The sequence below is a fragment of the Vulpes vulpes genome, chromosome 1 (genome assembly GCF_048418805.1).
Source record: "Vulpes vulpes isolate BD-2025 chromosome 1, VulVul3, whole genome shotgun sequence".
NCBI lineage: Eukaryota > Metazoa > Chordata > Mammalia > Carnivora > Canidae > Vulpes > Vulpes vulpes.
This window is the reverse complement of record NC_132780.1, coordinates 92,496,402-92,517,474: the sequence shown is the minus strand read 5'-3', so window position 1 is coordinate 92,517,474 and position 21,073 is coordinate 92,496,402. Positions and strand designations below refer to the sequence as shown.

At 37.9% G+C, this 21,073-nt stretch overlaps 1 protein-coding gene across 3 annotated transcripts in view; it reads right to left on the bottom strand.

The window, feature by feature from the left end:
• Window positions 1-21,073, bottom strand: part of MAP3K5 (mitogen-activated protein kinase kinase kinase 5) — a 196,082-nt gene that overhangs the window by 34,275 nt on the left and 140,734 nt on the right. For all 3 annotated transcript variants that reach the window (XM_072720083.1, XM_072720089.1, XM_072720092.1), the window contains 5 exons: window positions 14,653-14,786; window positions 9,942-10,069; window positions 8,756-8,892; window positions 7,283-7,388; window positions 1,518-1,675 (listed from right to left, as the gene is read on the bottom strand). In XM_072720083.1, the coding sequence (XP_072576184.1) occupies window positions 1,518-1,675; window positions 7,283-7,388; window positions 8,756-8,892; window positions 9,942-10,069; window positions 14,653-14,786 (663 nt within the window). The remainder of the gene's footprint in view (window positions 1-1,517; window positions 1,676-7,282; window positions 7,389-8,755; window positions 8,893-9,941; window positions 10,070-14,652; window positions 14,787-21,073) is intronic.

Here is a 21,073-nt window from a genome sequence, read left to right as displayed (position 1 = left end):
CCCAGGGATCCCTTAAAGTACTTTCAAATTAAACATGGAATTTTTATAACAATTAGAATTTTCTCATTGCTGTCATCCTAAATTTTTATTTCAATAATATTTTCATGTAGTCAGTAGAAAAAATTTTCTAAGGAAATCTTTTTTTTATATAGCTTAAAGATGTGTATTACTATATAAACAACATTATATAATTATTTAGAGTAATTATATAGCCTTTACTATGTCACACCATTCAATGGTTTGTGCATATTATCTCATACAGGTCTCAAAAAAATCTTTATTAGATAGGTACTGTTTTTCTATCCATTTTATAGATGAGGGAAATGTGGTACAAGAAGATTAAGTAATTTGCCCAAAGTCATCAAAGATTTTGACTATGTTAGAGTCTAGATTCAAACACTATCAATCAGTGCTAGAGTCTATGTCATCTCACCTAAAGCATATTGTATATAATAATCCCTGCACCAAGATGGTTGAACACTTGAAATACTGACCAAGAAGAGAAAGACATCCATCTATGTCAAGAAAGGCAGCTCTCTTAGCAGCTCTCATTGCCCTTCTGGTTTGGTTACAGTACCCATTGCTGTATCAGTAGTGTCCCATCAGATCATCTTGAAGCTTAAAGTAAGCCAAAAAAGCAGAAGGTATGTGACATGTGACCCCTCAGGAGAGGCTATTCACAGATGGAGTAAGTGCTTGAAACATGGTCAATGGCAGGGAAAGAAATAACAGATTCTCATCAGAAGTCCTCTGCCTAGTGAACAGCAGACATGTGAGCTCTACTTCTTGGCAAATAGGTGATTAGTTTAAACCTTCCTCTAGGTTGGCAGTATGGCAGGCAAGGACAGGTGGGGACTGCAGGGACTCAGAGTAGGTCACTGCTTTGCTCAGTCCCTGGATTCTGAAGTTGTGGGCTGTCAGTCCTATTTCCATATTCAGTGCTCCCTATTTTGGGAGGTGGGCTGCTTCCCACTCTCAAGAGAGTTACTAAGGAATGGGCAAATTAACAGGCTAGAAGAGTAGCTATAATAAGAATACAATGGACTTCCTTAAAAATAGCGATTATGCCCTCCCCTTTCTTAAAGGAGCCTCTAAACTCTTATGATAGAGAAGGAAAATATTGCCTTGATTTAATACTTAAATGAATTAAAAATGTCTTTATATCTCTCTCCATGGAAGATTTACAGACTGTTTCCCAAAGAACTTAAATCGTCTTCCATGGAGTAGTGTGTTATTTATGATGCATTGTGAAAAGCGGTTTGAGGAGGTTATATAGAACCTCACTTTACAGCTGAGAAATCTAAGGCAGAGAGAGATCAGATCCTCAGTGTGAGACATATGCACTGACTTTGAGGGGAGTGAATCTTCTTAACTTTAATGAGCTCTGAGAGCACATTTAATGTACTTACCTAGGCTCTTTTCCTTTTGCCTAAAAAAAAAAAATCATATACACACATGGAATATCTAATAACTTTATCCAACAGTTTTTAGGACATTTAAGACATATGAAATGTGACCTTGAACATAGCTGCTTGTGGTTCTCCCAGTTCATAGAAAGGTGGTTTCCCTGTGGCCATTTCGATGATTGTGCAGCCCAAAGACCAGATGTCTGCTGCTTTCCCGTAGCCTCGTGGTCCTTTGTCTATGATCTCTGGTGCCATGTACTGAAGGGTACCTGGGATAATTCAAACACACTTCCACTTTAGAAGATAGAAAAACAGATGAACATCTAATGACAGCTTTCATTGTCCACATAAATAAGAAAACTTTAAAAGCATGATTCAAGTCGTATTTTTTTTAAAGAATTTTTTTAAAAAGATTTTATTTATTCATGAGAGACACAGAGAGAGAGGCAGAGACACAGGCGGAGGGAGAAGCAGGCTCCATGCAGGGAGCCCGATGCGGGACCCGATCCCGGGTCCCCGGGGTCACACCCCGGGTTCCAAGGCAGGCGCTCAACTCTGAGCCACCCAGGTGTCCCTGATTCAAGTCTTAATATCTCATCTTTCTTGAGTTCCAGTTTTCTCTGTCATTAATAAAAGTGGAAAATTGTTATAATGGTTTTTATCAGGGATGTAAGAATAGCTTGCCAACATGGTCTGGTCATGAATAGATACTTTCTCATCTCCTGGATAGTAGAGTATAAATGATGCATCATTTATCGGGACCTCTTAGAAACTTCTAAGAATTAGTCATTTAAGAACAAAAGAGAATATATCAACACACATTTTTTGCAGTTAGTTTTCCAAATACATGAAGATTCCTATCATGCATACTTCCATGTTTCTGGGAAAAGTTTAGGTCAATCATCCATTTTTCCTAGATCTATATTTCTCAATTTCTTAATCGAATGCTTAATACTTCTATTTTGATTCTTATTTCTAAATCACAAAAGTATGAAGATTCTGAGCCATTATGAGCCATTGTTTAAAATAATGTGAATCATTTTTGGTGTACTTTATTCTGTAAATCAAATATATATGGCTTATGCTGTGTGCCTGTGGTCCACAGGCAGGTGGTATTAAACAAGAGGTTTTACAGATCAAAGACAGGTCAGGAGCACTTCTATTTTGATTCTTATTTCTAAATCACAAAAGTATGAAGATTCTGAGCCATTATGAGCCATTGTTTAAAATAATGTGAATCATTTTTGGTGTACTTTATTCTGTAAATCAAATATATATGGCTTATGCTGTGTGCCTGTGGTCCACAGGCAGGTGGTATTAAACAAGAGGTTTTACAGATCAAAGACAGGTCAGGAGCCATCAGTACAGACAAATCACCAGACAGAGTGAAGAAGAATACAGTGAAACATAGGAGATTTAAAAGGCTACATGGAATCAAGAGTTGAAGAATATGGTATGATGGAAAGAGAATTAAATAGGGAGCCAAGAATGCCTGATTCTAGCTCTAGTCTGGCATATCTCAGATAAACACTCAACTGTAGTTGTCTCAGTGGCTTGAATGGAGTCTGGGTTGGCTTCTAATACCCTTTAGACTGATTCGCCCAAATCCAACAATGAGTCAGAAGTGTGAACAGGAACAGATTATTGCCACATCCCCTGCTGCTGATATACTCATACAAATGATATAATCAGCAAACAGGAATTCATCCAAGATGCCATATTCAATTATTTCAAATCCTGAGGCATTTGCTAAAAGAGCTACTTCAGTATTTTCTAATTCATAACTAAACTGACAGACATTTTCATAAATACAGGCATTTTCATAAATACAGACATTTTCATAAATACCTTTTATGAACACCTCATGCATAATTTATAGGTGAAACTGCTATGCATAATTGTTCCTATGAAACCCACCAACAGAGGCTAAAAACTGGCTGTTTTTTGTTCATAAAACCAAACAATAGTATATTATTCTTGTCAAAGTATTGTCATCTTGCCAGGTTATCCTCCAGCTCTCATTATGTGGCCACAGATCATGTTCAAGTTCACATATGACTGTACATGTCTGCTCTCAGCTTCAATCAGCAACACTATTGGAGGGAAGCATTTCACTTGGCCAACGATAAGGTTACTACACTCCTCAGATCACCTACCCTTAGGAGAAAACTGCTATGATTTCTCTTCATTTATAGATGATGAACTATAGTGAATGAGTGGGGTTTTTTATGATGTAAATAAAATCAAGTGGTCTTTTAGAAAATGTGTTTAAGTCTTCCACTTTTCCTTGTATCTGGGTCTAAAATAGAATTGATGAGAGTTAAGTTGTATTAAAACCTGAGTAGAAATTACAACTGATTAAAATATAGTGAACTTTAGAAACTGGACAATTCAAGTAATTAGCACATTATGCAATTTTCTTCATTAGATAATATTTCAAAGAGCTCCAGTTATGTTTAATTATCCCCCACAGAGTAAGTGCCAAAAAAACCAAACAGGCTTAGTTATGTATTCATATTGGCTCTCTTTATCTGACAATCACATGACATAATATTTTATGTAAAGAGATCTACAGAGATGGATAATGAAGATGCAAGCCAATCTGTACATTAGCCTAAGGAAAACAAGTGTGAGTATTGACTCTAAAATCTATACTTTATCTGTCTTTGCTGCAAAGTTTTAAAAAATTATTTTAAAATAATCTCTCTAAAAAAATAATCTCTTTTAGAATTTCTTTGCCACTGCAATGACCCATGGAGCCATTCCAACTTAGTGGCTCAAAGTATGAACTCTGACATCCCACTTAATACACTCATTCATTCAGCAGATTTATATCAAGGGCCTACTGTAGGCCAGGCATTTAGAATACTACAGTGGAATAAACAGAAATCCCTGTGCTCATGGAGCTTATAATGTTTTGCAGTGGGAGACAGACATTAAACTATAGCATAACAAATCAGTAAATTATATGTATGTTAGGGGGCACCTGGTGGCTCAGAGGTTGGGCGTCTGCCTTTGGCTCAGGGCATGATCCTGGGGTCCCAGGATTGAGTCCCACATCGGGCTCCCTGCATGGAGCCTGCTTCTCCCTCTGCCTATGTCTCTGCCCCCCATCCCCTTCTCTGTGTCTCTCATGAATAAATAAATAAAATCTTAAAAAATATATATACATATGTATGTTAGAAAGTGATGCATCAATGACAAAAAAAAGGTAGGGAAAAGGGATTGAGAGTACCCAGGGAGGGCTGCCATGTTAATAGGGCAGTTATGGTAGGTTCACTGAGATGACATCTGAGTTAAAACTTAAAGGAGAGGGACCTAGCCACACAGATAACTGGGAAAACAGTGTTACCAGCAGAAGGAAGAACATGTAAAGGCCTTTGCAGCAGGACCCTGCCTGGTATAATGAAGGAAATGCAGGAAGACCAGTGTTTCTGACACAGAGTAGGCAAGAGGGAAGAGTAGGAAATGAGATCTAAAAGGTAATGGACTCCGAATCAGGTCAGAGCCTTGTCCACCATATTAGGACTTTGGCATTTGTTTATTCTGAAAGAAACAGAAAGCCGCCGAAGTCTTAGAGTAACAGGGCTTGACTTATGTTTTAAAAGGATCACTCTAAGGATGCCTGGGTGGCTTAGCAGTTAAGTGTCTGCCTTCAGCTCAGGGCATGATCCTGGGGTCCTGGGATAGAGTCCCACATTGGGCTCCCTGCATGGAGCCTGCTTCTCTCTCTGCCTATGTCTCTGCCTCTCTTTCTCTCTCTCATGAATAAATAAATAAAATCTTAAAAAAAAAAAAAAGATCACTCTAGCTACAATGTTAAGAGTAGACAGTAGGAGGCAAGAGCCAAAGAAGCGAGAATAGGAGGTAATGCAGTTGAGACCTGAGGGTGGCAGCAGTGGAGGCAGTGAGGAGTGGTCCAATTTTGGACACCTCCCAAAGGTGGAGCCAGTAGGCTTCCTTGTGGATTTGGCTGGAGTGTAAGAAGAGAGAAGTACCATGGATCCCTCTAAGTTTTGGGTGGCTATCAACTGAGATGGGGAAGAGTGTGGGTGGAACAGGTTTGAGGAAAAGATAATTCCACTTGACATGTTAAGTCTAGTTTGAATCGTAGCTCTATTACTAGTATTGTGACTTCGGGCAAGTTATTCAAACTCTTTGAACCTTAATTTCTCATCATAAACTGGGTTGCTGATACCAAAGAATTAGGGCTGATGGATGAATTTCACTTAGCGCAATCAGATAAATAGTAAGTACTCTATAAATGGTGGTTGAGGCTGTCTTCTCTCCCACCAAATCACCAAACAGGTCAATGTCTTCCAAGTGAGTTCATCAGAGGTTGAGTGAGCACCTGTGAGGCCTATGGTCATGAGCAGATCAAGGTGTGCCCACTCCAAGCTCTTCTGACCAGCCCTGGAGAAGGACCAGGTACATCATAGTTACACGTGTTACTCATGTGAGGCCAGTGTAAGAAATGCAAACAAAGGGCTCTGGGAGGACTGCTTTACTACAACTGCTTTGGGGATTAAAAGAAAACATGTCTTTAAGATTAGCAGAAGACATTAAATCAACATCTTGTGAAATAAAATGTCTGAAAGTAGGGATTTTTCCCATCAGAAGTTACTGAGTCTTGGCAGCATCTAAAACATCTCTTGCCAAATTGAGAGAGCATGAGGAAAGAAATGCAAAGACATTTAAAGTTACTAGTAGGTTGGAATTAATTTTGTTAAAAAATACAATTTAAATGTGTTTAATGCTGTGCCCTGAAATACCCATTGCTGTGAGGGTAGGAATTGGGTCAGAGGTGTTGCTGACTGAATATTCTGAGGAGAAAATTTACAAAATTTCTCTCTCTCCCAGGCTACCAGAATTGATACGTCAGCAAGATGGAGAGGAAGATGGACTGAAGCAAAAAGGTCAAAGCAAAGAGCGAAGGGTAGATTAAAAATCTAAGTTCCATCATTTACAAACTGTTGTGATCTCTAACTGATCTCTCTTCTCTCTCTCAATCTCCTAATCTGCAAAATTGAGGCACTACCACCTAGCTCACAGAATTCAGAAATGGCAGTATCTGGCCATTTTGCTTTATCTTAGATCACAGATTATTCATTGCCCTTTTTTGCTAAATGACTCTTTCTCTGATGATAATAACAAGGATTTAGCACTTCATGAGAATCAGCAGAGTGGAGTGATAAGAACTTCCAGTGGACACCTGAGTAGAGGTTCCAGATGCCCTCCTGTAACTGTCGGCAGTCATTAATCTCTCTGAGCCTTGGTTTCCTCTTGTTATATTTTTGGCAATCACTTGGTCTCCACTCCCCCAGGACTTTCTTGGTGGCTGGATTGCCTAATTTCTCAGGCAAGCTCTCTCCCCACCCCAATTCTGAGTTGATGACTCACTTCCTCTTTCTGAATTGGAATTCTACCCCGGTTATTTATATTGTGAGGAGGAAATAGGCCACAGGGAGTAAACAGATTAGGAACTCATAGTTCAAATGGGAAGTGATTAAGGTATGAGTAAGGATCACAAAGAGGTTGGGCAAAAAAAAAAAAATTTTTTTTTAAATCTTGTCAGCCTTTAGAGTGGTTATAGCCAAAGTAAAAGAGAAGTAATGACATGAAGGGGAAAACAAATAACAAACTGAGAGTTAACAGAAAAACATCTCAGTGGCATTAAGCAGGAGACTGAGCAAATCATAGAAATACGTGATGAGAAAAGAGCCAGATCAAATGCATAACATTTTTCAATAAGCATCAAAACATACCCACATTAATTGGGTAAGAACCCAAACTGACTTTCTCTCTCACATTAGGCTGTAACACAGCAATTATTTCTTTAATTACGAAAGATCTGTATCATCAGTGCAAAAACATACCAGTAAAAGTTTCAGTACATGGGTTTATGCCAGCAAGCCTCTTTGATGTCCCGAAGTCCGAGATCTTGAGAACACCGCTATAGGTATTAATCAACACGTTGTCGCCCTAGGGAACAAAAGGCTTGAATTAAAAATGTTCTTTCTTCCAGTACTGTTGGTTGTTGGCTCATAAATCCAATAAGAAAAGGTGCCCTTAGAGCAAACAAGGACACAAAATCTGTATTCTTCAGGGCACCTGGTGGCTCAGTGGTTGAACATCTGCCTTTGGTTCAGGTCGTGATCCTGGGGTCCTGGGATCGAGTTCCGCATCAGGGTCCCCGCTGGGAGACTGCTTCTCCCTCTGCCTATGTCTGCGCCTCTCTATGTACCTCCCATGAATAAATAAATAAAATCTTTAAAAAAAAAAAGAAAGATATCTGTATTTTTCATTAATAGTTAACCTCAAGCGTGAGTTACTGAACCATTTTTGTTTACATATTATCAATCTACAATCTGTTAGCAGGCCACAAGTAGACCACCTCAAAAAGGTGCTTAGTTAGAGCTTGCTGTGGTTTGCAAACAGTAGAGATTATCTGTGTGAGGTAAATTCAACTAAATTATTCATGATTTTCTAGTCATTTTAACTTTATTTTCTGTCGTTTTACTTATTTTCCTGGAATATTTTAGGACAATGGCAAATAAATGAGATCTGGATTGATATGGAGATAGTAACAGTAACTTCCTTTCCACAGTCCCACTTTTGTCAGAAATGTATTAGTTTTGAATTTTCACTTTTGAAAGACAATCAAATGAAGTTATGTAATTTTAGTTCAAACGATGAGTGTATAGTGTATGATACTTGTGAAAAGAGGGAATCTTACTTTTTTTTCCCTCCTAATCATTCATCCATCAATGCAGCAAATGTTTACTGAGTATCTACTCCGGGCAAGGATACAAAGATTAATCAACCTGTGAGCATCTCAGAAGCAGGGACCCTTTCCTGTCCGATTTTGTTCTGCTGTGCCACCCCCTACCTGGAGCACCTAAAACAGTGCAGGCGTGCAATGGAAGCTTAATCTTTGTTGGCTGAACATGGTTAAGAGGTCTATTCCTTGAGGAAGAGAGATAAGGCATGAATGTCAATAGCTGACTCAGAGTGAGGAGTTAGTATCTTATATTTTTGCTATTTCTAAGATTTACTTATTTGCGATTCTAAATTAATACCCATAACAGTATGGCTTTTGCAAAGAAAACAGTTACCCACCAAGAAACTTTTATTTATTTATTTTTAAAGATTTTATTTATTTATTCATAGAGACACAGAGAGACAGAGAGAGAGGCAGAGAGAAAAGCAGGCTCCATGCAGAGAGCCTGACATGGGACTCAGTGCAGGGTCTCCAGGATCACGCCCTGGGCTGCAGGCGGCGCTAAACCGCTGCGCCACGGGGGCTGCCCACCAAGGAACTTTTAAACATGAATCCTACTGCATCCTACCTTTATATCTCGGTGGACTATTTGATTGTCATGGAGGTATTTTAATCCTTCAAGTATTTGCTTTGTATAAAAGCCAATTGTTTGCTCATTGTCCTTCAATGGGCCCCATTTGGAACGAAGGAGAGCAGAAAGACTTCCTGTAAAGTAGGGAGAAACAGTGGATAAAATTTTATTGAATTAGTTCTTTAAAGCATGTTAATAATGGAACATTAATTTAAGCTAACATTTATTGGTTGTTTGGAGTAGCCCAGCAAGTAGAGTAGTAGACACTTGGGCTCTCATACACTCTGAAGATGCTCATTATCAAATACAGTCAAAATAAAGGGCCACTCAGTCTCTAACTTTAAGTCACAATTATTGATACTAAAATGGTTCGGCATACTTGTATTGTCTCCTAATGAATTGCAAGCTGATGTCACATGACTAATTAAAAAAATTTTATTGAGATAATTGACATAACATTGTGTTACAGGTGTACAACATTTGGTATTTATATACGTTGCAAAATGATCACCACACTAAGTCTAGTTCATACTTGTCACCACATAGTTACAAAAACAATTATTTTCTTGTGGTGATAACCTTTAAGTTCTATTCTCCTAGCAACTTTCAAGTATACGTACAGTAGTATTAACTCTAGATTCACCATGCTGTACATCATATCTCCAGGACTCATTTATTTTATAAATGGAAGTTTGTACGTTTGACCTTCTTCACCCATTTTATCCACTCCTATCCCTGCTTCTGGCAACCACCAATCTGTTCTCTGTTATCTATAAGCTTGGGTTTTTTTGTTTGTTTGTTTGGGGTTTTTTTTAGATTCCACATGTAAGTGAGGCCATACAGTATTTGCCTTTCCCTGTATAACTTATTTCATTTAGCACAATGCCCTCATAGTCCATCTGTGTTGTTGAAAATGGCAAGACTTCACTCTTGTTTTTATGAATGAATAATATTCCATTGTGCATATAAAACACATCTTTAAATGGATAAACACATCCATTGATCCAATGGTGGACACTTAGGTTGTTTCCATTTCTTGACTATTGCAAATAATGCTGCAATGAAGATCTAATTTGTCTTTTAACTTAGATTAAGACCTGTAAACTTGTAAATCCCATGCAATTGTGCTCCTCTTTAAACCATAAAAACTTATACTTTTTAAAGAAAGAAAAATATCTTTTACCTCCTGGGACCTGCTCCATGAAGATTTTGATGAAACCATTCTCACTGAAAGAGCCCAGATACTGGACAATATTTTTGTGCTTCAGATGCTTATGCAATGCTATTTCTTCATGTAGAGGCTGAGAGTATCTAAAAGACATACAAATGTTGATAAGCAATTATGTAGCCAGATTTTAGTGTATAAATGTAAGCAATACAAATTGAAAATATCAGCTAAACATATGCCCCTACAGAAAGTAAAATATGATTATCTAAAGCATTTGTTTCTTGTCACATAAATTTTGTGAAGTTGAAGTGGTAGTGATAAGATGTAGGGAAATGTGTCAGGCATTGATCCAAACCTATTGTATATTAACTCATTTCCCACAATAACCCCAAGAGAAGTTACTTTTAAGATGCCCATTTTACAGATGAGGAAATTGACTCACCAAGAGGATGACTAACCTGTCCTAGATCTTAAAGCTAGTAAGTGACTGAATTAAGATATTAGTACAGGAAAATTGAATGCATCCACATAACTCACTGTCTATATTAACACAACTTTCTATTCTGCTGGCCCCATAACATAACTACTATTCTAGAAGACTCTTGCCCAGGAGGATAAAGATTGCAAATCACTTTCATTTTCATTCCAGAATTTACTGAAATGCCCAGTAACTCTTCTGTAGAAAACTAAGTCTCTTTGAGCTCCTCACAAATCTTCATCTTACTGGGTTCATCGGTTCTATTATATCATAATTTTTTTTTTTACCCATTTCTACCCATGCCTCCATGCTGAAAGACCAGCATTAAGCCAAACTTTAAAATCGCACACTTGATATATGTTGTTTCATCAGATTATACAATCAAAGTGTTTTATATTTTTGGAACAGACTGAACAACCCTTTTGATGAATATCTGAAGGACTGTACAGCTTCTCAATTCTTAGCAATCTTGAATATTAATATTATATTACATACTAAATATGATTCTTGTATAGCTATCTATAGTAGGGTTTTGGAGACTCAAAGCTATTCCCTAATTTTTTTCTGTTGCACAATTTAGGTTATAGGTATGAAAAGCACTCACCACTAGAATATAAACTATAAACCTGATGCCTCATTATTTGCTTCAGTGCTAGATACAACAGATGCTTAGATTTCACAATAGCAAATTCATACAAACAGAATGGATTTTTTTGAATGCCAATAACAAATGCTAGAATTGGTTAGTATTGGATAATACTATTTTAATGAAGCTTTTCAAGATAAGCTACAAAGCTAAAGCAATTAGCAGGTTACAAAAATCCAAATTCATTTAATTTAAGCAAACTTTTATAATCTGTAAAATATTACTCAGAATGCTGCCCCAAAACAACGAAAAATTAACTTGTATTTTAGATCATTTACTCATTTTATTTTTCTTTAGAACTGCTCTAGGAACTATAAGGGTAGATATTAAACTGAAAACCTTAACAGGATATCAGTTAGAGACAACTCCATTTTGGTAACTAACTGAGGCAGCACTGAGACCAGTAGGATATTTAGGTTATGATTCTCAGCACATTTGCAAGTTATTTTTTCCATAGAGTTTAAAATACTTTATTAACACTAGTTAGTAAGATTGCTCTTGATATGCATGAAATACATTAATAGCAAATACTGAGTCTATTCTACAGCTTTAGGACATCAAGATGACTAAATAATCTGAAGCAAGTGATTAATCCGGTTTATGACGAGCTAGAGGGCTTCTACCTCCTAACCCTCTACTGAAAATCAATTATGAATGTTTAAATGTAAGATCCTAGAAAAGGAAATATGCCACACTCCTACCCCCTCCTTTATGTAAACAAAGAATAGCTTAAAAGTTATAATAGTCTGGATTCATCTTAGGTAAGAATAAGAATTTTTCCCCAATATGAAATTGATTAGTAACACTCAGAAATTCTAAGTGAAAGGATAAGTGCCAAGCACTGAATAAGCATGAAATTCCAATTTGTTCAAGTCAATAAGCAACACTTATCTCTGTGAATTATAAGAAAATCTTCTTCTCAATGAGCTGACAATGGAAAGAAAAAATGGTACAAATAATCAGTTACTTATATATATTTAGTTTTGAAAAATTATTAATCCATATGTGTTTCCAGAGTACCTTCTCTGAGTCAAATTCCCACTACATCCATCCATACCAGTGGTCTCCAGCCTTGGCTGGACATTTCATCTCCTGAAAGGATTTTTTAAAAACTAATTTGTGCCTATGACCCATCCCAGAATTTGGGGAGGTAAGGCATGAGCATCAGTATTTTTTAAAGTTCCTCTGTTGGCTCTAATACACAGCGGGGTAGAGAATAACTGATCTAAATAAATAGTCCAGGTGTGTATAGAACGTTAGAGGAGGAAGCCAACCTGAGATTAACTAGTTGAGACAGATCGTGAATCCAACGCCACTTCTCTCCCACATCTACTCTGATTCTCTTTAAACAAAGTGTTTTTAAAGTGTGAAGGAAACACAGAAGCCACTGTTTTTGTTGCTATGATGCTTCATTCCAGATGGCCATGGGTAGTATATGCTGGATCATGCATTATTCACACGCATCCTATTACCTTAGCAATTGTCCTTCCTAACTGCTATCTTTTCACACATAACATGAAAACCTCTCCAGGGCAGATAGAAGAAAATAACTTCGTGTATTGTATCAGAAAATAACACGACAGACTTCACTTCTTCTTTATAGGTAACAAGGAGACGCCTGGCGCCAGCTGTTCAAGAGAAACACCTGTCATGCAAGTGTTTTCAAACAACCCACATTCTGCCAGATACACTGCTACAGAACAGTACCTTTGTTGGTGTTGGTGTGCTTTGTGTACACACAATGGCAGTTGAATAAACTTAAGTTACAAAGGTGATTTTAAAAGTGGTCAGCTTCCAACTACCTACTTAAATTCATCTGCTGCCAGGAGAGGAAGGGATGTTTTTAAGGTGGGTTTGCTGCTGTAATTTGATACTAATTAAGCCCTTAAATTTTCTATTGTTTCAAAATCTATTCCACGAATATGTTACTTAAGAACCTATAAGAACATTTAAGAAAGTTTTTTAATATTACAAAGTGGCAGAGGAAGAGGGAGAGAATCTCAGATACCCGGTGCAGAGCCCTACGTGGGGCTCAATCTCACGACCCTAAGATCATGACCTGAGATGAAATCAAGAGCTGGATGCTTAACCAACTGAGTCACTTGGGTGCCCCAGTTTTGGAAGTTTCTATAGACATAGTCTCAAGCTCATCAAGAGAACCGTGTCCTGCCCACAAAAGTCTTCTTCATTTCATTTGTTAGTGTTTTTGATCTCCAGCATTCTAGATTCTTAGGATTTCCATCTCTACTTATACTCCTTTTGTTTATGTATACTTTCTACTTTACCTATGAGAGCCTTTAGCGTATTAAAGTTGTTCTAAATTCCTAGTCTGATAATTCCAACAACTCTGCCACATCTGAATCTGGATCTGACGCTTGCTCTGTCTCTACAAACTGGGTTTTTGCCTTTTGGTACACTTTGCAATTTTTGGTGAAAGTTAGGCATGATGTATTAGGTAGAAGGAACTCCGGGAGGGGAAGAATTCCACAGTCTTATGCTTAGGTCTCAGTCTCTTTGAGGGCCTGTGCCACTGGGCTGGGAACTTCACAGATGCTTTGAGTCTCCCCCACCCCCTGCTGCCCTCAGCTGGGATAGGATGGCAACAGTGAACAGGAGTTGGGTATTTCCTTTCCCGCACGCAGGCTGGTTAGGCTCTGATAATACCCTCTTAGGTTAGGCCCTGGTAAAAATAGTCTCTCTGAGGTCAGGCCTTGTTAGGAAGAGCAGAGCTGTGGTGTATTTCAAAATAGTTACCCTCCCCCTTTCCCCTGCCGAAAGCACAAGGGGATTTTTCTCCAATATCACTGTGAGGGTCTGGTAGGGCTACTGGAGGCAAAATTCACAAAAGTGTGCACGCCCGCCATGACTCTCTCTCCAAACTTGGGGGCAGTGGCTTGGCCTGCAACCTCACTTCTTCAACGGATCCAAGAAGAGCTGTTGATGTCTTAGTTTGGTCAGCTTCCCATTTGTTAAGATGGAGGGATGACTTCCAAGCTCCTTAGGTACAAAACTGGACACTGGAAACTGTGGTTCAAATACCACTTCTGATTCAGCTTACTTCCCATCTATCCATCTACTAAATCAACCATCCTTTGACATAACTGAGCTCTACACACCCAGGCCATTGTCTTTTCTACTCTTTAGAAGTCCTGTCCTTGTCACCTCTGAGGTCAGCCTTCTCCACCAGAGGGTTGTGCCTGAATCAATGATTGATGCAGCAGCTAAACCTTAGAGGGACTGATTAAGACACTGGTCTTTTCAGACAGAGTTTCATTAATTAGAATATCACCAAAACATTGTCTAGAATGCCATACACAACCCCAAATACCTGGAAAACAGCTTTTATTTTTTTTTTAATTTTTTTAAGTTATTTATGATAGTCACACACACAGAGAGAGAGAGAGAGAGAGAGAGAGAGAGAGAGAGAGAGATAGAGAGGCAGAGACACAGGCAGAGGGAGAAGCAGGCTCCATGCACCGGGAGCCCGACGTGGGATTCGATCCCGGGTCTCCAGGATCACACCCTGGGCCAAAGGCAGGCACTAAACCGCTGCGCCACCCAGGGATCCCGAAAACAGCTTTTATTAGCCACAATTACCGTACCTGCTATCTCTCTCTGGGATTTCCTTTATAGCGATTCTGACTTGGTTGCTCAGGTCTCGGCCTGCGTAGACGATCCCATAAGTGCCTTTCCCTAGAACGACTCTGTCACCATTCTCATCATATTCATAGTCATACTACAAAGGGAAAAATGGAGGAACAGATGATTGAAACATTAGTTGCATTCTACATTTTAAACATCAACTTTTTCCAAGAGCATTTTCCCTAATTTTATCAAACCCCTTTAACAAGCAAAACAAAGTGATGAAGCTCTGAGCAGCAGCTTCAAGAGCCAAAAACTGGACACTCTCAACATAAAGCAAATAATCTGTTCATGTTTTCACAATTGTTACAAACATAGTAGGGACTATGTATTTAAATCCAGAAAAGTGCTTCTTCCAAAGCCCACTTGGAATTTTTTGTCCACTAAATCCTATTTTTCACAGATCCTGGAAATGAGTATGCTTAGCAATAATGTCTACCAGTATCTATTACATCTAATTGATCTTTCGTTTCTAAGCTTTTGATACTGTCCAAGTACTTCATACACTGCCAAGAGAATAAACACTGACAGAAAGGCTTTGGTAAGAAGAAAATTTTTGAGGCCTTCTGCATTGAAAATGATAAAATAAGGATTATTCTTCCTTTACCCTCAATTATCAAAAAAACATTGGTCATTTTCATTGAAAATGAAAAATAGTATTGTTAATTCATTCTACTGTTTTTTGTTTCTATATCATTTATTTCTGCTCTTGTCTTTATTATTTCCCTTCTGCTGGCTTTAGTCTTTATTTGCTGCTCCTTTCAGTGTAAGGTTAGAGTGTATATTTGAGATTTTTCTTGCTTTTTGAGGAGACCTGTACTGCAATATACTTCCTTCTTAGAACAAAACTGGAGGCAGCACAATTCCAGATTTTAAGCTATCTAAACAAAGCTATAATCATCAAGACAGTATGGTACTGGCACAGAAACAGACACACAGATCAATGGAACAGACTAGAGAAACCAGGAATGGACCATAAACTACATAGTCAACTAATCTTCAACAGAGCAGGAAAGACTATCCAATGGGAGAAAGACAATCTCTTCAACTAATGGTATGGGGAAAACTAGACAGCCACAAGCAGAAGAATGAAATTGGACCATTTTCTTACATCATACACAAAAAATCAAAATGAATGAAAGACCTAGATGTGAAATAGGAAACCATCAAAATCCTAGAGGAGAACATAGGCAGAAATCTCTTTGACCTCAGTGGGAGCAACCTCTTACTAGACATGTCACCAGAGGCAAGGAAAACAAAAACAAAAATGAACTATTGGGACTTCCTCAAGATTAAAGACTTCTACACCACAAAGGAAACAATCAATAAAACTGTAAGGCAGCTTATGGAATGGGAGAAGGTATTTGCAAATATCTGATATAGGGTTTGTACCCAAAATCTATAAAGAACTTATCAAACTCAATGTCCCAAAAAACAAATAATTCATTTAGGAAATGGGCAGAAGACATGAATAGACATTTTTCCAAAGAAGACATCCAGATGGCTAAAAGACACATGAAAAGATGCTCGACTTCACTCATCATCAGGGAAATGCAAATCAAAACTACAATGAGGGGATGCCTGGGTGGCTCAGTGGGTGAACGTCTGCCATCAGCTTGGGACGTGATCCCAGGGTCCTGGGATCGAGTCTTGCATCAGGTTCCCCGTGGGAGCCTGCTTCTCCCTCTTCCTGTGTCTCTGTCTCTCTCATGAATAAATAAATAAAAACCTTTAAAAAAAACTACAATGAGATATCACCTTTCATCTGTCAGAATGGCTAAAATTAACAACGCAAGAAACAATAGGTACTGGTGAGGATGTGGAGAAAGGGGAACCCTCTTGCCCTGTTGGTGGGAATGCAAACTGGTGTGACCACTCTGGAGAACAGTAAGGAGGTACCTCAACAGTTAAAAATAAAGCTACTCTACAATCGAGCAATTTACCCAAAGGATACAAAAATATAGATTCGAAGGTATACATGTACCATGATGTTTATAGCAGCATTAACAACAGCAGCTAACTATGGACATAATCCAAATGTCCATTGACTGATGAACACATAAAGTGGTGGTGTGTATTTATTGGTATTGGTGTGTGTGTGTGTGTGTGTGTGTATGATCTCACTCATATGTGGAATTTAAGAAAGAAAACGATGAACATATGGGAAAGGGGAGGTAAGTAAAGAAGAGGGAAGCAAACCATAAGAGACAAACTGAAGGTTGATGGAAGGATGTGGGTGGGAGATAGGCTAGATGGGTGATAGGCATTAAAGAGGGCACTTGTGATGAGCACTGGGTGTTGTATGTGTAATGAACCACTGAATTCTACTCCTGAAACTAATATTGCTCTGTATATTAACTAATATTTAAATTAAAAAATGAAAAATAGGAGAAACATTTTATCTTTGATGTAAAAGGAAAAATCTACAGCCCTAAAACCCAAGCCTGATCAAGCATCCAATATGGAAAGCCAATGAAAATAAAAAGGTTTAAAGAATATTTGGTAGAGATTTTCTGAGACGTGGAGGAGTCATCCAAAAAGGCCTATTTTTTGGTCTCAGACTAAAACTACCAAATTTGTTCATCAGATATTTGTGTGTGTGTGTGCGTGTGTGTGTGCGTGTGTCTTATCTGGTTTTGGTATCAGGGTAATGCTTGCCTCATAGAATGAATTGGAAGCTTTCTTTCCTTCTCTCTCTCTCTCTCTCTCTCTCGGGAATAGTTTGAGAATAGGTATTACCTTCTCCTTCTCTTTAAATGTTTGGCAGAATTCACCTGTGAAAATATCTGGTCCTGGACTTTAGTTTTTTGAGAGTTTTTGATTACTAATTCAATGTCATTGCTAGTAATTAGCCTGTTTAAAATGTCTATTTCTTCCTGATTCAGTTTTGAAAGGTTTTATGTTTCTAGAAACTTATTCATTTCTCTAAGGCTGTCCAATTTGTTGGCATATAATTTTTCATAACATTCTCTTATAATCAATCCTTTGTATTTCTGTGGTGTCAGTTATTTCTCCTTCATTTCTGATTTTATTTATTGGACTCCTGTTTTTTTTTTTTTTTTTAATGAGTCTGGCTAAAGGCTTATCAATTTTGTTGATCTTTTCAAAGAACCAGCTCCTGGTTTCATGATGTATTCTATTGTTTTTTTTTTTTTTTTAAGTCTCTATTTCATTTATTTCTGCTCTATTTATTATTTCCTCTTTATACTGGCTTTGGGCTTTGTTCTTTTTTTTTTTTCCTAATTCCTTGAAGAGTAAGTTTAAGTTGTTTATATGAGATATTCTTGCTTCTTGAGGTAGGTCTGGATTACTATATCTTCCTTCTCAGAATAACTTTTGCTGCATCCCCAAAGATTTTGGACTATTGTATTTTCATTTTTATTTGTCTCCATGCATTTTTAAAATTTCCTCTTTGACTGACCCATTCATTGTTCAGTGGTGTATTATTTAGCCTCCATGTATTTGTGTTCTTTCCAGATTTTTTTCATGTAATTTATTTCTAGCTTCATACCATTGTGGTCAGAAAAGATGCATGATAAGATTTTAATCTTTATTTTGAGGCTTGTTTTGTGGCCTAATGTGATCTATTCTGGAGAACATTCTATATGCACTCCAATAAATGTATTCTGTTCTTTTTGGATGGAATGGTCTAAGTATGTGTTAGGTCCATTTGGTCCAATGTCTCATGCAAAGCCACTGTTTCCTTGTTGATTTTCTGTCTAGATGCTCTATCCATTGATGTAAGTGGGGTGTTAAATTTCCCTATTATTGTATTACTCTCAATTTCTTCCTTTATGTCTGTTAATAATTGCTTTATGTATTTAGGTGCTCCAGTGTTGGGCACATGACTATTTGCAACTTTATATCCTCTGGTTGGATTGTTCTCTTTATCATTATGTAGTGTCCTCTTTTGTCTCAGTCATCTTTGTTTTCGTCTATTTTGCTCGAGATAAATATTGCTATCCCAGCTTTCTTTTTTGCTTCAATTTGCAAGGTAAATGTTCTTCTGTCCTCTCATTTTCAACCTTCAGGTGTCTTTAGGTCTGAAGTGAATCTCTGGTAGGCAGCACATAGATGGGTCTTGTTTTTTTTTTTTAACCTTGTCACCCTATGTCTTTTGATTGGAGTAGTTATTTATTTATTTATTTGTTTATTTATTTATTTATTTATTTATTTATTTATTTATTTATTTATTTATTTATTTTTAAGATTTATTTATTTATTCATGAGACACAGAAATGGAGAGGAAGAGACATAGGTAGAGGGAGAAGCAGACTCCATGCAGGGAGTCCGATACGGGACTTGATCTCAGAAATCCAGGATCATGCCCTGAGCTGAAGGCAGACGCACTCAACCACTGAGCCACCCAGGAGTCCCATGGAGTATTTAGTCCATATACATTCAGAGTAGTTATTGAGGTATGGAATTATTACCATTTTATTATTTGTTTTATGGTTGTTTTTGTAGTTCTCTGTTCCTTTCTTCTTTTGCTCTCTTCCCCTGTTTGATGGCTTTCTGTAATGATATGCTTGGATTCATTTCTCTTTATCATTTGGGTACCTATTGCAGGTTTTTGATTTGTCGTTGCCACTAGGTTCATATATACATCTTATGCACACAGCAATCTGTATTATCCAAGAAAACAGAAAGTGGGTTCTGGTACTGGCAATATAGTGGACTTGGTATTTGGAAAGCTTCTTGCTAAAAACACCCATTTTTTGTGATGTTAGAGGAATGCCTGGATGGCTCAGTGGCTGAGAGTCTGCTTTTGGCTCAGGTCGTGATCCCAGGTCTCAAGATCAAATCCTGCGTTGGGCTCCCTACAGGGAGCCTGCTTCTCCCTCTGCCTATGTCTCTCCTCTCTCTCTCTCTGTCTCATGAATAAATAAATAAAATCTTTAAAAAACATACATATACCTTTTTTTAAAAGAGGGACTGAGAAAGAGAGAGAGAGAGAACATGAATGGCAGGGGAGGGGCACAGGGAGAGGGAGAGAGAGAATCTTAAGCAGGCTCCACTCTGAGTGAGGAGCCTGATGCAGAGCTCGATCTCACGACGCTAATATCATGACCTGAGCTGAAATCAAGAGTCGGAAACTCGACTGAGCCACCCAGGAATCCCAAAAGAGACACACTTTTAAATGCCTAGCAGGGCTTACAAAAAAGTAAAGAAAACTGCCAGGAGCTAGAAATAAAGAAGAAGAGGACCATTTGAGGGGTATTCATAACTGAAGTCCCCAAGGGGTGGGGATGAGGACTGGGCCTTCAAACTTGTTAATCTTGGGCAGAAGTTGTCAAGTGCTTTCTCTAAAGCTCCAGATATTGAATAATTTCAGATTTGTAGGCCAATATGATCTCTGTGGCAACTACTCAACTCTGCCATTATAGCACAAGAATAGCTTAGTCAATAAATAAACATATGGGCATGGTTTTGTTCCAATAAAACTTCATTTACTAACGGTAGTAGAAGGCTGTATTTGGTTTTTGGGCTATGGTTTGTTAACCCCTTATCTGGTACTTTGGTCTTAATGCCCATGAAGGGATAGGAAATGGGGCCTTGTGTCTATAGTAGGTGAAGAGCTGGGCCCTTGAAGGACTGTAACTTGATGAAAAGGTAGATTAGAAGAAAGCCCATTGTACTGCGAAACAAAAATAGAGCTCATCTGTCTTAAACTGAGCTCCGGGTGGACAAAAATAATACTTTCTGAATACTCTGAATACTTTCAATAATTTCAGTACTACTCTCATGCTGGTTTAGTTCAAATTTACTTTTATCATGATACCCATAATTGGTCTTGAGTCTGGGACATCCTTGGGGTGCTAGCAGAAACAAAGCAAAAACATTTTAAAGGGAGACTCCCTTAATCTGGGCTATGCAGGATTCTTACTCATAATACGTCATTGAAATTGAGCTCACAACACATAATTTTAAAACATATAAGGAAACAATTCACCACCAGTGAGTTAGCAGATTTGACAAATATCAATCTCAAACTTCATAAAATAGAAGAATAAAAACTTTAAAATAAGTACACTTAACATAAAGCTATAAAATAAGAAATCAAAGAGCAGGAGAAAAGGACAAGACATTCTAAGAAAGGCCAAGCAGATCTGAGACAGAACTGAACATTAACTATCTGGGAACTGAGCCCTAAGTAGGAAAATAAAACTAAACTCACAGGCAGACATGGTATAGGGAAATTACAAAATGAAAAGCAAACAGAAGATCAAAAAGGAAACAGGCATAAAAAGGACAAACTACCTAGAAAGGTAGTAATCAGATCACTCTGCAAACTCTCCAGGGTACACACACACTTGACTTGAGGGACCATTGCCAAGGAGGATGAGGAAAATATGGTTTTGTCATTACCAGCTTCAGTTT